At 44.8% G+C, this 17,404-nt stretch overlaps 1 protein-coding gene across 4 annotated transcripts in view; it reads left to right on the top strand.

Moving 5' to 3' along the window:
* GRIA1 (glutamate ionotropic receptor AMPA type subunit 1) overlaps positions 1–17,404 on the top strand; it is a 774,249-nt gene that overhangs the window by 513,295 nt on the left and 243,550 nt on the right. For all 4 annotated transcript variants that reach the window (XM_069653990.1, XM_069653989.1, XM_069653988.1 and 1 more), the window contains exons 6-8: positions 4,601–4,762; positions 8,182–8,349; positions 14,708–14,812. In XM_069653990.1, the coding sequence (XP_069510091.1) occupies positions 4,601–4,762; positions 8,182–8,349; positions 14,708–14,812 (435 nt within the window). The remainder of the gene's footprint in view (positions 1–4,600; positions 4,763–8,181; positions 8,350–14,707; positions 14,813–17,404) is intronic.

Genomic DNA, 17,404 nt, shown 5'->3' with positions numbered 1-17,404 from the left:
TAACTACGTCATTGATGATGCTGTATGCCTTTCTGAAGTATTGCTCATGCTGATTTTGCCAGAACATTCCACTGCAGCAGAGTGCTTTGCTGGTGCACCTCTATTTTTATGTAAATAAACTTTGTTCTTCTTGCAAGAGGTGTGTTGGGCCTTTTTCCTTAGTGGATTGCATTTTTTCTGGTGTGAGCAGTGAGGGGTTTCTCTAAGTTGTGCCTGGAGTGGGTTCCCTGTTCCAGTGCTGCATGGTGTTTTGTGGTTTGTCAGTGCTTTGCGGTGGTGGTGTGGTGGTGGGTGTTTTGGTGCTATTAGATAGTTCTCCAGGCGCCTCTTAGTGATTTTTCGTGAGCATTGTGAACTGGCATGGTGTTCCATGTTATGAGTCTGAGTATCAGACTCAGGTGAAGGGGTTTTGTTTCCTTTATTTAGAGTTGGTTGTTGAGGTCCACTGTCAATTATGCATTGAACTGCCGTGTGTTAGGATTTTTCCACAATTTAAGATGCTCCTGTATAGTGTGGACTTCTCTAGGCAGTTTGTACCAAAGTTCTGTCACCATGATGAAGAATGCAGTTCCTTCATGTCTTTCTCTGGACAATAGCCGGCCTTTGATTTATAAGTCATTACTCGATCTTAGTTGATATGATATGATATGATATGATTTGGCATTCATAAAGTGCCTGTACACAAGTTCTCTTGGTTGGTTGGTTCTCTGGTTGGTTGGTATTGTGAAAGTTTGGATTTGATGAATTCAGCTCCTTGACATTGAAGTGCTCTGTGTATGATGCTAAGTGCCTTGACGTGAATTCTTTTCTCAAACGATAGCCAGTGCAAAGTCATTGAGCAATGGTAATGTGTTCCCTCCTGCCAGGCATGAGTAGTAATCTGGCAACTGGGTTTTGGATGCACTGAAACGTCTGTGTTAGGTATTCTGGCATACCGAAATAAATGATGTTAGCGAAATTGATTCTCGATAGAACTAGAGGTATGACAGCTAGCGTTCTATGGGGGATAGTGAGATGGGCATAATCCTTCTGATTGAGTGTAAGTGGTTGAAGCACTTTTTGACTATCGCATTGACTTGTGATGCCACTCTGGGGCTGTTGCCCATTGGTATACCAAAATGCATGATCTGTTATATGTTCTATGGCAGTTGCCCGTTTCCAGTGGCCATGCAATTGGTACCTCCAGTGCACAGGGTGTTGATCCTTCAAGGCCCATGCAACTGATTGTTCATGGATTCGAGCTCAATGGTGGAAACCAGGTGATTTCAATGATGTCCATTAGAGAGGTTCTGATCCATTGTGGAGTGGTGTTATGTAGTCCTGTTTCTTCCGGTATTTCGGCGGTGTACAATGACTGAGGATGTTAAATGCCATTGAGACGTCCAGGAGTGTCAGGGTGGAGGTAATGTCTCCATCCACTGATATTTAGAGGTCATTCTGGATAGTGAAGAGTGCAGTGTATAGCGCTCATTGGCTGCAACCTGCTTGTGAGTGAGCTCTTAGATTATGAGAGTCTACACGTCCCAGGTCTTGTCTGTATGAGTAGCTTTCAAGTAATATAGCTGGGTTTGATATATATTGGAGTTGTGACACAGGCTTTTCAAACTAGTGTAATGTATTGTAATGCCCTAATTTGGCACGCTGTAGTGCAGTGTCCTAATGCTAATGTTGCAGATTTAGCAATCTGACGTACTGCACCAAAATTCACTTGACACGCTACATTGAAGCATACCTATGACGTGCTGTGGGCATGGAGCACTGCAATTGAATTTTTCCATGGTAAATGCTATGGCTTGGCATGCTATATGCAGTTTCCTTATTATAATGAAGCATCAGCACCTGGACCAGAGGGCTCTATCGTGTGGTAGGTGTCTGACCACCCAAAGTAGTGGTCGTAAAACAAAAATGAGGGCCTCTAACGAGGGCAAAGATCCCCTAGTACTGCGTAGAAAGCCACGTTGTCGCAGTAAAACCGGTTATGCTATTATGTTTTAACAGAATGACAGGAATTGGCATAAGGCACACAAATACCATGATTCAGAGGGACAGTGAGCATATGCTTGTACTATAGTTAAACAACGTACACACTCTTTCTGGAATTTAGTTAATGGCCAAACCATGTCTCCACAAGCTTTGCAGCTGAATCGGATTTCTGACTCTAGTTGGACTGCCCACTGCTCTAAATTGCACTCTGCAAAAAGAATTCGGCCTCCCGCATTCCCTACTAAACTTCTGTATTACCTTTGACTTCTGAGGACGTTTTTACGAATGTTAGGAATTTAAAGAATTATCGTGCCGCAGAGCCAGACGGTTTGCCAAATGTTGTTCTTAAAGATAGTTCAAATCTGTGGGCCAACATGCTCTGTACATTATTTACTTCGATTATATCTCGGAAGGAGATTCCCACTTTGTGGCAATTTGCATTTGTTGTTCCGATTTTTAAAAAAGGGGATCGGCTGGATCCTGCCAATTATTTTCCCGTCATTCTCTCGGACACTGGTTGTAAAATCTGTTCTTTCCAGCTACTCCAACAGATAGTGGCCTGGGCTTCTGGAGCGGGCAGCATGGACATGTATCCATGCGGATTCCGAATAGGAGTGGGGCCAGGTCTTAATGGTTTACTACTAACTAGGCTGCTTCGCCAATCCCTTTCTAAGCACATTCCGTTTTATATGATACTTGTTGATAATGCCTTTGATAATGTAAACCGAACAAAACTATGGACAAAATGTAACCTACCCTTCTGGACATTACAATAAACATGCATGTCAATTCCTCACTTAAGATGAAATTGAATTTTTCTGGTAAAATGAGGGATACAAATACCCACTTTTGATGGGTTGCGCAAGCGGTGTGTTTTGGCGCTTGTGTCGTTTAATTTTTATATTTCACATCTGAATCTCTATTTGGTAAAGGCTAACTCATTTCCTGCTAAACTTGGGTCCATTTCTCTAGCATTTTTGCATATGTAGACGCCTTTGTTCTTTTAGACAGAACTCCTATTGGTCTTCAGATAAGCGTTAATGCTTTTAAAGATTATTGTAATTCTAATGGTTTAGTTATTAAACATCGAACACGAAAATCCACAGGATCTCCAAGGCCAGGAAGTCTTCCGTTTATGGGAAAACAGGCTCCACCAGATTGGAGTCTGTTAGTGAATTTCCCGACTTAGGTTGTCGGGTTTCTTAGAAACCACTATACGTGACATCTATAAGATGGTTCAGCAGAAAGTCATGCTCTCTGCAGCCCAGATTCACAGGCTTGACCCTAAGAACAGTCGTTTTCCGGCCCTCTCAATAGTACTTTTTTTAAATAAATCTATGCTTATGCCATCCCTGCTTTATGGGGCAGAACTTCTTGCTATTAAACCATCTCTTTGGCATTATCTAGAGGATTTACTTCAGATGAAAGTATTGGCCCTTCACGATCCAACCCTATGTGCCCTAATTAGATTTGAATTGGGTTTTATGTCATGGGTGGCTAAGATTAACTGGCAAAATATAATTTTATTTCAGAAAATTTGGGATAGCGCTGCAAATTCTTTATTTTCCTTACTTCAAAATTCAGTGATGAAAGGGAATTCATGGATTCAAATGAAGTGGGTCAGGAAGTCCCTCTAGGATTCGAATTAGTGTCCAACCTACAATTTGGAGTCATCCTTTAGGTTATTTCGATGTTTGGCTCTAGAAGAGAAGAAACATAATGATATTCCTCCTTACCTTAGCAAATGTACTTCTAAGCCTATTTGAGCCAACTTTATGAGAATTAGATTACATCTGCATCCCTCTCATTAAATCATGGAAGATGGAGAAATTGGGACATTGGTTTCTGGAATGCTACAATTGCATGATCGGAGAACTTCAAACTTTGGGCATTTTGTTCATGATTATGTATCTATCTTTACACACACACGCATTTTGAGATTGTATTCTGAATGGACAACATATCTCTGATCATTGCATCATCCAACTTCATTTCAACTATTTTACGACTTGTCTAAATATTTATTTGTTATGACTGCTTAATAATGAATCAGCCGTGCTTTTTGTTTTTCTTTCTCCTTTTAGACTTTGCAATTGTATTAGCTGTATAAGGGGAAAATCAGGAAGCCGCAACTCCCATAATGCAGCTTGTCCATGTCTCCTTGCTTAGTGCCCAGTGTATACATCACAATGGGGAGCTTGGAATGCAGGCTTTTGCGTGGGGTTAAATCCTGCATTCAGGCTTGCTGATAGGCTAAAGAGGTGGAAAGAATGAGAAGAACAAATTAAAAAAGAAATTTGGAATGGAAGATTCTACTGGTGATTAGAAGCTGTGTTCGTGACTTTCTGATTGTCTATAAAGAAGTAAATGTGCCTGAATGCTCTAGAATCAGCGAAGTGTAGTGCAGTATTATTAGTGAAAAACGCACATTTTAGCTCATTATAGAGGCATAAGCTCTGAAGGAGAGGCCAGTGCAGCAAATACTGATCAATTCATTGGCAAATAGGCAGCCTTACCCTGAAGCCAAGCACTGCATGGGGAGAAGTATGTGCTTAAACAACTGATATGTATGTTGCAGTTTGCTACTTAACTTGCTGTTTATGTTTTTTCTCACTAGGGTTTCATGGACATAGACCTGCAAAAGTTCAAGGAGGCTGGTGCAAATGTGACAGGATTCCAACTAGTGAATTACACAGATGTCGTGGCATCCAGGATTATCCAGCAGTGGAGAAGTTCAGATGAAAGAGAGCATCCTCGGGGAAACTGGAAGAAACCAAGGGTATGCCATCAGAGCATGCATACAATCCTGGGCAAACTCCTGGAGAAGCTGGTGATCTCCAAACTGATTCAACCCACTGAATCTGTTGGTTGTCCTCTCGACCACCAGTCTGGCTTCAGAGCAGCCAGAAGCACAGAAACTGCTCTATTGAACATCCATGAAGACTTGCTCTCAATTTTTGATTCCATCTCTACATCCGTTCTTATCCTTCTGGTTTTTTCCTCTGCCTTCAACATGGTCAATCATGCCATTCTGACAAATTGGCTCTGTGACAGCCTTGGCATCACGGGCCTGGCACTGGACTGGTTGACCTCATTCCTCACTGACCAACCTTCCCAGTTTCAACTGGGCCCTTTTCTCTCCCCTATAACACTCTCCACCTGCAACATCCCTCAAGGCTCTATCCTCTTGCTGTGGATCTTCTACATCCACCTTGACCTTCTGGCCTACCTGCTCGCCTCCTTCTCTCCTCACTTGTAGGGTTATGCAGATGACACACAGCTATCCTTCAATCTTCCCACTGCTGCCTCCCCTTCCTCCTCTCTCATCCCTGACTGTCTGACTGCTATTCAGGCATGGTGTGCTGCCAATGATCTCTGCCTTTATGCCACTAAGACTGAGATCCTTCTCATTGGGACCCTTGCTCCCTCCTTCCCTCCAACCCTCTGGCCGCTCTCTATGGGTCCTCTCCCCTCACCCTCTTGTGAGGCAAAAATCCTTGGTGTCATCTTTCACTATTAGCTCTCCTCTCCTCACATCACAAACCTTGTCAAGTAGGCCCACTTCCAGCTGCAACTCCTCAGGGGCATTCTCCACAAGGGTGGATGCTGACCAATGAATGACAGATAACGCTATCTCATGGCGAAGGATCCAAACCCTAAGAATGTAAGCAAGCACTCGCCCAGAGAGAAAAGAACTCAACCAGAAAGGACTTAAGCAAACATACACCTGAAAAACAAGTATGAGGCTCTGAGTTGTTTTTGTAAGACACATGGCAATTGAACGAGGTCCAAAATACAATGGTATTCCAGGAGAGGCAATCTTTAATGTAAAGTCAAGCAAGAGTTTGCAAGAACAAATCACTTACCTTCTGATAGCGAGGCTGAATGTTCAGGTGTTCAGGCTATACTCCATTAAAGGCAGATATGTGCGCTAAGATTACAGCATGGTATATGCATACATTTTCAAGAAATCCATAGAGTTCCAGCAGTAAAGGATAAGTCATTTACTCACAGGAATATATTATACATTTGTACTTCAGCAAACCTATGCATAGTAAACAAAATCGGAATAGATAAGTCATATCCATTCTGAAGGCAATAGCATAAAAAAAGGTTTTTTGATGCCAACTAAGGATATTGCGCACATTATAGTCAAATGAAAGTCACAGAGCAATCTCTGGCCAACCTGGAGACTAAAAATCTTTATTGGAGCTCAGTTCTGTTGTGGGTACTCCCAGGAAGAGTAGTTTTTCTAAGGAAGAAATCCGCACTACAGCAAAGGGTCATAGTTCATCAGACTCTGCAGGAATTTCCATTGAAAGTTTTCATTTTCCTTTCATGACCAAGGGACATTCCCCAGCTAAACCCTTCCAAAGAGGGAGCCATTCAGCCTAGACTTTCACCACTCGAGAGAACAAAGTTACTCAATAGCTATTATTAACTATTTTGAGTCATGGCCAGAGGGCATGCGAGCAGGTGATCTGACATGATTACTACATTGGCCCTTTAATTGGCCACTTCGGAATTTCCTAGGGAATTTCCTGCCATTCGGTGTATGCACTGAATTTAAATCCACAGTTAAAGTATAAAAAGGGCTCTTTCCAAGGCGTTCTTTTTTGAAATGGTGGAACTGTACGATCATATCCATCCGGTGATGGGTATTTGCAAACCCTGAGGAGAGAGCAAACAAAGTGAAGGATCTGTCTCTAATAAAACACAGAGCAAAACTCAGATCTGTTCTGAATAATATCCCCATCACCATCCCATTGCAGATTCACTCTCAGGACAAGAGATATTTGTACATCTCTGAACTGTATCTTCAAAAGAATGGCGTAGTTTTCCAGGTCAACCTAATTCAGAAAAGAATAACAGAGGCACGGTGCGCAGTCAAAAGTAGAGGAAATGTGGAAAACATCTCGAGGGCAACACGGCTGAAGGTTGATGCAGCATCACACAAGATCCCAATCCAAAGATCATCAGTCATACAGTCATTAAGTCCCGATGCAGGCCTAATTCCAACCCAAAGAGCCAGAGGCAACACCCACTCACAGTGGCTGGATCCAAATGCAAAGAACAAAAGAATCTCTCCCACAGAGTCTGGGTCCACTCACAAAGAATTCTGACAACACTCACAAACAGTAAAAGGCCACAACCAGAGAAAATGACACATAAATCATGCAGTGAAGAACAATGCAAGCCCCAAAAAACCCCAGAGCTTGCACTCAGTAATTGAGTGTTTATGCCCATCCCCAATACAGGTCAGCAACCATCATCTAAAGGGGTGGGCTTCTTATACAAAAAGGGGGCTTCTCTTTCCCAGTGGGCAGGATCCACATCCAAATGATTGGGACCACAATACACCCAGATAAGTAGGGGCTTGAACTCTAACAGCCTGGGTCAGCATGCAACCAGAGGACCAGGCCCAAAACATATACATTCTCTGACAACACTCACCCATCGGTTTAGCATACCAGCCCAAAAAATCCTGAGCCAACCCTCCCTTGGTGAGAGTTCATCAAACAAAAGACTCTCTGCCATCACACACCCAGGACCCATACATCCTCAGGGTCAAACTGCTCAGCTCAAGATTCTCAGACAAAATGGACACACACAGGCAGAAGCTTGAGGTCTGTGTATTTGCAAAGTTACCAACATGACCCATTCCAATCTGTAGATGCATATCCAGTCCTGTTTTTTTCTGTGCATTCTGGGACTTGTAGCTCCACTTTTCCCATTATAAAACTCAGACTACAAGTGCCAGAATGCAAAGAAAGAGCCAAGACTAGATAGGCACCCACAGATTGGAATTGGTCATATTGGTAACTATGTACTTGGGCCACCTTTTACAGGCAACGCAGTGAGCTCAGTATGGGGTTTTCTGGACCCACTACTGAGTGATCCTTTGAGTGCTCATCTGCGGATATAGTTCCCACAGGGAAACGCTCCGGCATCATCCACTTTAATGGATCTTCTTTCATGCCTTCCATCACCAGAATTGGACACTTATAATGTGTAACTGAAATACTACTATTCCCCCACATTTCTTCTCTTCAGAAACTTCCTTGGTCTTTCACTCATTGCCCTATGACAGTCCTTATGCACTTCAGTAGTGCCTGCCTCACAATCACACCACTGACCTTTCACACTGCAGTGGTGCCGCCCTGAGTGACCTCTGCCCTCAACTCTTCTCATCCACAGTATACATCTGCACTGACCTATGACGGGGTCCGAGTAATGGCCGAAGCCTTCCAGAACCTTCGGAAACAGCGGATCGACATCTCCCGCCGTGGGAATGCTGGAGACTGTCTCGCAAACCCAGCCGTGCCCTGGGGGCAGGGCATCGACATCCAGAGAGCACTACAGCAGGTCAGTACACTGCTGCATCAGAAATGCTGAATAGCCACCAGCTGGAAAACACTCTCCCGTTAACCCTTCCCTGTCTGGGATTGTACATCCAAACATTGCAGCGGTCCTGCCTGCAAAGAGATACTTGCGCTGTCTCCAGCATTTAAATGAACCGGCTACAACCGGCCCTCCGTACCTGTTGTTTTTTTTGTTTGCCATATTGAGCGAGGGTGCAACGGAACCTATAATCGGGGTGTGGGGGGCTAAGTGGTGATGGGAGGGGTCACTTCAGAAAATAGGCAGGGCATAGATGGAGGCTCCTCCCCCATTGTTCTGCCCCTCCCCATGGTCTAGTGTGGACCAACTATCAAATAGTATATTTTAAAGCTCAATATGCAGAGAGGCGATGGAAGTCTTTCTTGAAAGAAGCAGCTTTAAGGTTTTACTGCGTTTGTTCAAGTAAATATTTCTGAACAAACACAGTAAAACTTTAACATCAGTTTCGGGAAAAGGCTTCCCTCACCTGTCTGCCTAACAAAATGCAAGTGGGCACATCCAGGGGTGCCCCTAGGCTAAAACGTAGGTGGGGGCTAAACCTTCAAATGTTGGGAGAGACGCTAATTTGACAGACAGAGGAGGAGTGGCAAACTTACTTGTGTAGGGGCATCTAACTTCATTACTCATTGTAATGAGATTATTCTAGTGCAGCTTCAATGTTATAATCAGTTACCTCTCTCCTTTAAGTCTAAAAGCACCCACTTCTTGCAGATCCTGGAGGTCCTAGAAAATTTGGAAATGGCAAATGGTGTGCAATGAAAGACTTAATATCATAGCATAACATGACATAGCAGAGTGTGGGGCAGTACTCTGAAAGGCCCAAGCAACTTCAGTGGCTGGGAGCAACAGGGGAGAAAAGGTAATGTTGGTTTTACCACAGTTATTCCGCTATACTAGAATCTGTGGTGCACTGACTGGTTGGTGAGACTATGGGCCTCATAACGTGGAGGACGGTAAGGGGTTAACGGCGCCGGTAAAGGTGCCGGAGCCGTTAACCCCTTACTGCCCCAATACGATGTCTGCTCATGGGAACCGCTAAGGACACCTGGTTTTACCAGGCGTCCTTAATGGGTCCTGCGAGCAGCCCAGGATGCTAACAACGGGCCTGTCATTAATGGGCCCATTGTTAGCATCATCCCCATTCCCATTGAGCCCTATGGGGTCTTAAATGGGAATGGGGATGTACTGGGTCCAAGTTCCCTGAATGGGGAAAGACCGGGCCCTCCAAGGTTGGAATGGCCCAGTACTTCTCCATTCTGGGAACCCGGACCCGGTGCCCGGAATGGAGGTAGCCATGCCGCAAAAAGTGGCATGATTACCTCCTTCCTCGTAATAGGGCTCTATTTCTGCCTGTCAAATCAAGTGTTACGAAACTGGGGGAGGGCCAGTACAGCACTAATGCTATTCTATGTGACAGTATTGGAACCACAGAGGAGCACGAGGATACACCAATTTGTCCCTACACATATTAAAACTGTCCTATTGTTAGGATGTAAATGTAATCACCAATAAGCACTCCAATTTTTGCAGTTGAATTCAGGGTGAGATTACATTATTTGCCCGGAATCACACACTTACGCTAAACAGTGAAGCAGCGATTTTAAAGCACTCTGCAATTTGGGCACGGCCACCTTCTTCCACGCTTTAATTGAAACAAATATTTAAGTTTTGGGTGTCAAGACTTACAATAATACTGTCCTATAGAGTTAGAGTTTACTTGCAAAATACACACATTGAATAGTAAAGCATCATGACAATATGTAAATCTGTTTAGTAGCATGTTGGGCCAAAATAATGTCAGTGTACCTTTATTTTCCACATCTTGAATGTAAAACTATAAGATGCAAAAGGCAAAATATCTATTTACCCACTTTATTTTCAGCGCTTGAAGACACACAATAAAATAAGTTGCGTCATAAACTCACTTAGGTTTGGAGATTCGTCACAAACTTTCAGCTTGTTATGTATGGTTTTAAGAACATTCAACTAAGAACATCGAAGCAAACTTTACTTTTTATCATATCAAGCATTTAGACGTTATGGGCATGAACACATTTTCAAAGGGTGCTTTATTGTGCTGCTCACTTTTACTGTCACAGATTTGCAAGGGGGTTGGTGGTCTTTCAGTTGGAAATTCACCATCATGCATAAAAAAGGCTATGCTGCTGATGACAAAAGAACCGTGTTGTCGAGTTCATTACGGCACTGGCTGCAGAGCCAGGGACGCAGCCTGTGTGTCTAAGGGGTCTGTGATTCGGGGAAACGAGCAGTGCTTGATCATCCGAGCCAAGAAGATTGTAGATTTGCCTGGAAGAAACAAAATGCGCCCAGCAGCATGTTCCTGATCCTTTGAACTGTTAAAGGGCACCGAAGCCCCACCCCTCAGCTAACATTTCAGAGAAGGGGAAGGGGCTTCAGCCCGCTCAGCTCAATGATGTTGCACACCTGATATTGAGGACCAGGACTTCCCCAATCTGTCTGATCTAAGGAAAGCCTTCCCGTCTCTGCGTTCACACCTTTTCCTGTGAAAGGTCAAAGTACAGGGAAGCACAGCTGCTCCCCCTGTGGTTTTGCTTTATGTCAACAAAGCATAACAATAGGCGAGATTAGAGGCTGATATGATAGCCGGGGCCCAGGGGTGACTGGGGAAGGACTCCTGTGCTTCAAGAGGTGTGGATGGTGGGGGTGGTAATAAGGGGGATGGAAGTATATCGTTCCATGCTGCATGAAATAAAGATTCAAGCAGGATGACGTTTTATTGCGTTGCATGGTCTTTCACTGTTAAGTCAGTTTCAAAACCCATTTTCATTAACTGTGAAAACAGTATTAAAAACGTGCACGATTGTGGAGGCTTTTATTGTGATCTCCAAGTCAGGATGGGTAAAAGAAAGATATAGGGCCTCATTACACGGTAGGCGGTAACCATGGCGCTATTAGCGCCATGGTTGCCGCCGGTATTTTACCGTGTCTGCCTTGGTGGATGGCAGAATTATCGCCCTACTCCAAGGTGAGCGGGGGCGGTAATTCCCCATTCACCAAGGCAATTCGCCATTCCCATTTTAACCCCCATAGGGCATAATGGGAATGGGGAAGGAGCTAATTACTGTACCGCAAATTGGGGTACCGTAATTAGCACCGAGGTCCCTTTGCGGCACCCTACTTCAACGGCTGGTAAAACCAGCCGTTAAGGTCGGGTCCCGCAAAGGGAACTCGTAGTAAGGTGGTAAGGGTTTACCGGTACTGGTGCCCTTACCGGTACCGGTAAACCCTTACCGCCTAACGTGTAATGAGGCCCATAATCCGGTTTTTCCATGATCTATTTCTAAAACGATGTATATAATGTCAGGCTGTTGTTTTATGTAATTTATGTATTTTTAAATGCATTGCTATAGAACTATTAGTATATCTTTTCACACCAAACCCTTAACAAATACTTATATGAACTATTGATGGGGAAGATATGGGCTTCAATCGCTGATTGGGCCTAAATTCTGCTTTCACCACTTAAGCTAGGTGTGTGATCCTGGGCAAATCAATTAATCTCAGTCTGCCTTAACTGAAAACATTGGCAGTCCTAGTATAAAGAAATCCTCCCTAACAATGAGGCAGATATAAGTGATCATTTCCCAATCTCCCAGCGTGGTAAATGAAGTGTAAAAACCGCACGTGAAAGATGTGCGCATGGTGTTTGGTCTAATTTGCCACTGCGGGGTATTTTCAAGGTTTTGACTGGCTCTGGTGGAGTCCCAGAACAAACCTTGCATGCCCATCACCACATCTGTTCCCCTTTATAAAAACGAATGCAAATCCGCCTGCATCTGATCTGATGATGGCAGCTATGTATTAGATTCATATGGAAAATGGCAGCTTTTAGCAACTGGTAAAAACTGGCGGATTCCATAGGAATTCACGTAAATCACATACATGGCAGGAGGCATTTACAATAGGAATACGAAGTGCAAAGAATGACTAAAACTTGGCTTCGCCTGAATTTCCATGCATTTGCGCTTCCTTGTGCAAGCAATGAAAATGTAATTGGTGGCCTACTAACATGCAAGCTTTAAGGAGAGCTGTCCTCCCTCTGCAATTAGGAGAGACCCTCTGCAATTAGGAGAGGGAAGAAAATGACCCCCTTCAACCCAAAGAGTAAGCACACTATGTTGCCCTTAGTAACATCTGCGGAGCAACTTTAAGGTGGCTAGGTGTGAAGCCTAGTTACACTACACTACTAGCAGTCTGCAAATCACTTCACCACTTAATTAGGGTGGTCAGGTTTGAAGCCAAACTGCACTACTAGCCGTCTGCAGATCATTGAAGCCAAGTTGCACTACTAGCAGTCTGCAGACCACTTAATTAGGGTGGCCAGGTGTGAAGCCAAGTTGCACTACTTGCAGTCTGCAGACCACTTAATTAGGGAGATCAGGTTTGAAGCCAAGTTACACTACTAGCAGTCTGCAGACCACTTAATTAGGGTGGCCAGGTGGTTTGAAGCCAAGTTGCACTACTAACAGTCTGCAGATCATTGAAGCCAAGTTGCACTACTTGCAGTCTGCAGACCACTTAATTAGGGAGATCAGGTTTGAAGCCAAGTTACACTACTAGCAGTCTGCAGACCACTTAATTAGGGTGATCAGGTTTGAAGTCAAGTTACACTACTAGCAGTCTGCAGACCCTTTCATTAGGGTGGACAGGTGGTTTGAAGCCAAGTTACACCACTAGCAGTCTGCAGACCACTTGATTAGGGTGGCCAGGTTTGAAGCCAAGTTGCACTAATAGCAGTCTGCACACCACTTAAATAGGGTGGCCAGGTTTGAAGCCAAGTTACACCACTAGCAGCCTGCAGACCACTTAATTAAGGTGGCCAGGTTTGAGGCCAAGTTACACCACTAGCAGTCTGCAGACCACTTAGTTAGGGTGACCAGGTTTGAATCCAAGTTACACCACTAGCAGTCTGCAGACCACTTAAATAGGGTGGCCAGGTTTGAAGCCAAGTTACACCATTAGCAGTCTGCAGACCACTTAATTAGGGTGGCCATGTTTGAAGCCAAGTTACACCACTAGCAGTCTGCAGACCACTTAATTAGGGTGACCAGGTTTGAAGCCAAGTTACAATACTAGCAGTCTGCAGACCACTTAGTTAGGGTGACCAGGTTTGAATCCAAGTTACACCACTAGCAGTCTGCAGACCACTTAAATAGGGTGGCCAGGTTTGAAGCCAAGTTACACCATTAGCAGTCTGCAGACCACTTAATTAGGGTGGCCATGTTTGAAGCCAAGTTACACCACTAGCAGTCTGCAGACCACTTAATTAGGGTGACCAGGTTTGAAGCCAAGTTACAATACTAGCAGTCTGCAGACCACTTAATTAGGGTGACCAAGTTTGAAGCCAAGTTACAATACTAGAAGTCTGCAGACCACTTAATTAGGGTGGTCAGGTGTGAATCTAAGCTGTAAACCTAGCTGCTCATTGCTTCAGACATGGAGCCACCATGTGCCCCTCTGCAGCTTTCAATGGGGATTATAATGAGTGTAATGGGGTTTTCTCTTTGAAAACCATAGTTTAGCCATAGATCATAGCTATCCATATAGTATTAGTTGTCTTTCTGATCCTCCTTTCTGTCAGAGCCTGCCAACTGTTATACCAAAACAGGGCAACATCAGTGTGTGATTGATGGACGTCTTTGAGAGATGACTGCATTAGACTGACAGAATCAAATGTCAATCGCATGCCTTAATAGTACACCATTATACTGAGCTTTTGGTTGGAATCAATCATTGTAATGTTTGTGTGCCTTGGTCCCAAAGGACTTACACCTTGTGAAAGAGGGAGTGAAATATGATTGGAGCGGGGGTAAATGGGTTGAGAGAGAGCTAGAAAGTGATAAAAGTAGATAATGAAACACAAACAGCATGACACACATAGAAAGTGAGAGAAATAGAGAGCTGTATGACTGAAATGGGTCAGGGACACCCAGTCGAGACCGGGTAAAAGAACACATTTTGCACCTTAGTGGGTCTGAGCCCTGGCCCACTTAAATCTTAGATTGGTGGTACCTGCACTTTTTCTTCTCCATTTAAAGCACTGGCTGTCTCTATGCACATCGCGGAAAGGTCTGCAGAAAGTCATGCATGCCAGCATTATCCATTTAATTTGGGAGACACGATTTGACCCCTTTTAATTTTGCATTCTGAGAATTGTAGTCCTGGATTTTCCCTTTAAAAACCTTGGACTACAAGTCCTGGCCAGTTCTTCCTCTTCCGACTGCGTGATGATCTGCTCCTCTGTCGTCCAGTTTGCTCATGACAATGCTTATTTTACCAGGTGCGCTTCGAGGGCCTGACGGGAAACATCCAGTTTAACGAGAAAGGGCGTCGGACCAACTACACACTCCATGTGATTGAGCTGAAGCACGAGGGCATAAGGAAGGTAAGATGGTTCAGCAAACAGCACCCCTTGCGTGCGAGTCTATGTAGGAGGCGCGCGCCCTGCACGGCAGTCTCAGACACCCTGGGAGTACAGGACTCACCCTGTGCTTACAAACCCACACCGCGCATGAGAGAGCTCGCTATCATTGCCTGTAATATTTCCCTCGCCACTAGGGAAGCAGGTCGCTTTTACGCGGGCACTGTTGTCTGCGGCCAGCAGGGTGCAGAGACCTACGCAACAGGATATTGATGTTTGCTTAAATATATTGTCAACCGAAGCATCTGAAAAACGCAGCGCTTTGGGTGACAGTTTGGGTGACAGCTCAGTACATGGTGTGTACTGTGAGTGAACGATCCATTCACAAATAGGTTGCTGTGTCCCGCAAATAAGCGAACATGCGGGACACAGCCACCTATGTGTGCATGGAGCGTTCACCATAACTGCCTACATTTGTAAACCAGAAACCCGGGGAATGACGTCACCAGCAAACTGCACCCTTTTCGGCAAGACTCTGTCCACCTGTTTTACACACACAAAAAACAAAACCCGCTGCATATCATGTTGAAATGGGCCTTCGACACATTTTCAACCGGACCTGGAAGCGCGACTTCTTCTGCTAACACAATAGAAAAAGATAAAATGGCCCAGTGACTCGCAGAACTCCATGCGATGGCATGTTCAAGTAACGACTGCCACTGCAGGCTGACCGCTGTGTCCGGAAAACGGCCGCATGGAATAGGCAGTGGGACAAAGGAGCCGGCAAACACAACACAACGCAGGCAGCAGCTTCAACAACGTGTTTCCCAGGCACATCCCACCCAAACGTGTGCGCACTGGCAGCGTCCCTGAGCGTGCTGAGGATAGAAACATCTTGCCAGCAGATGGCAGACATCCCATTGACTCCACGGTCTTCCCCGGAGAACCGGAGAAGAGCGTAAAAACCCTGAGTCTCCGGGATAAACCTGGAGAATGGATAGGTATGGTGTTCACTCACAGTACAGCTCCATGTACTGAGCATTTAGTGTTTGCTTAAATATACCGTCACCCAAAGCACTGCGTTTTTCTGTGATTTGTTTGACAATATATTTAAGCAAATATGAATATACCGGCTCTTAGGTCTCTACGCCCTGCTGCATGCGGCCAACAGGGCGCGGTCTAAAAGGGACCCGTGTCCAACGCAGCATGCAAAATGGGCAGCAGTGAAAGCACACTTTTGGAATGTCCTTGCTGCATTCTGTCCATACCTGCCTAACCTCCGGAATTGTTCAAGAGACTCCGAAATTTCAAACATTTCTCCGGGTCTCCGGAAAAGTTCCTTGAATCTCTCAGTAGCCAATCAGGGGGAGAATATGACGGGACCCGGAAACGGCGTGAAATGTTCATGCCCACTGCCTGCACCACTATAATAACAGTGCTGTCAATCCATGTCTTTGGAATGTAGGCAGTATTATTACGGCGGCGGCGTTGCCACGTTCATTTTGCTTACCATAGCACTGAAAATCATTCATTCAATGCTATAGTAAGCAAAATGAAGGCGGCGCCGCCGCCAAAATAATGCTGCCTTCAATCCAATGACATGGATTGAAAGCACTATTATTTCAGCGGGGCCGCCGCCATCATTTTGCTTACTATAGCATTGAATGAATTATTTTCATTGCTATAGTAAGCAAACTGAAGGCTACAACAACCGAGTTTACCTTTTTGACAGGTGGGCGGGCGTGTGGGCGGAGCCGCATGTAAATGGGCGGAGGCTTGTGTGACTGTGGGCGTGGCATACATCTCAGGAATTTTGATTTTCAAATGTAGGCAGGTATGATTCTGTCCCAACGCTTCTTAAAGGAGCTCAGGACACAGCCACCCGAAGAAGATTCCTGTCACCACAAGGGGGCGCTCATCCTATCTCTCCTCCCCTGCAATCCTCCTTCCCCCTACTAAGGCAGTGGTCATCAAAGTGTGTGGATGTGGAGAGGCATGGCACGCTGCATCATCCCGAGGAGCTAAAGGGGATGCCCAGGAGATGGAAAACGTTGGCAAGAGGGAAGAACTAGTCTGCATCTGCCATTTCAAAACTGAACATCCATCTTAAATCCTGGCTTCCCATTATTAACTCGTTAAATATGTTATTAAGAGAACATAAAAAGGCGATGCCAAGCACCATTTTAATCACATTATTTCCATGTGTTTTTCCTCATTGTGTAGCTGCCTTACTAACCTTTCCAACAATGTTTTAAAATTGCCATTGTTATTGTCAGTTGCGTACGGAGAGATGGGAGTGGCAAGCTGTCCCCCCACAGGCTCTTTTGAGAGCCTGACCTGGACTTTTGTCAGTGGGACACCTCTCCCGTTCGGCACCTCAATGAGGGTGGTCGAAGTGTACGAAAAGAAGTAGTGGAACTAGTTCCCTGCTGGCCTGCACCCACTCCCAGCAAACCCCATCGCCACGTCCCCTCCCACACACAATACACACCCCAAACACTTGCACCTGCTGTTAAGGGAACCTTCAGTGTAGTGCACTGAAAGTGCACGTTTCAATTTCTTCCTACACATTTATTTTAAAACAAAACCATTCCGGAACGGTTTCTTTTTAAAATA

The sequence above is a fragment of the Ambystoma mexicanum genome, chromosome 3q (assembly GCF_040938575.1).
Source record: "Ambystoma mexicanum isolate Mex_15411 chromosome 3q, UKY_AmexF1_1, whole genome shotgun sequence".
NCBI classification, from domain to species: Eukaryota; Metazoa; Chordata; class Amphibia; order Caudata; family Ambystomatidae; genus Ambystoma; species Ambystoma mexicanum.
Note: the sequence above shows the minus strand (reverse complement) of the source record. Positions and strands in the feature narration are given on the sequence as shown.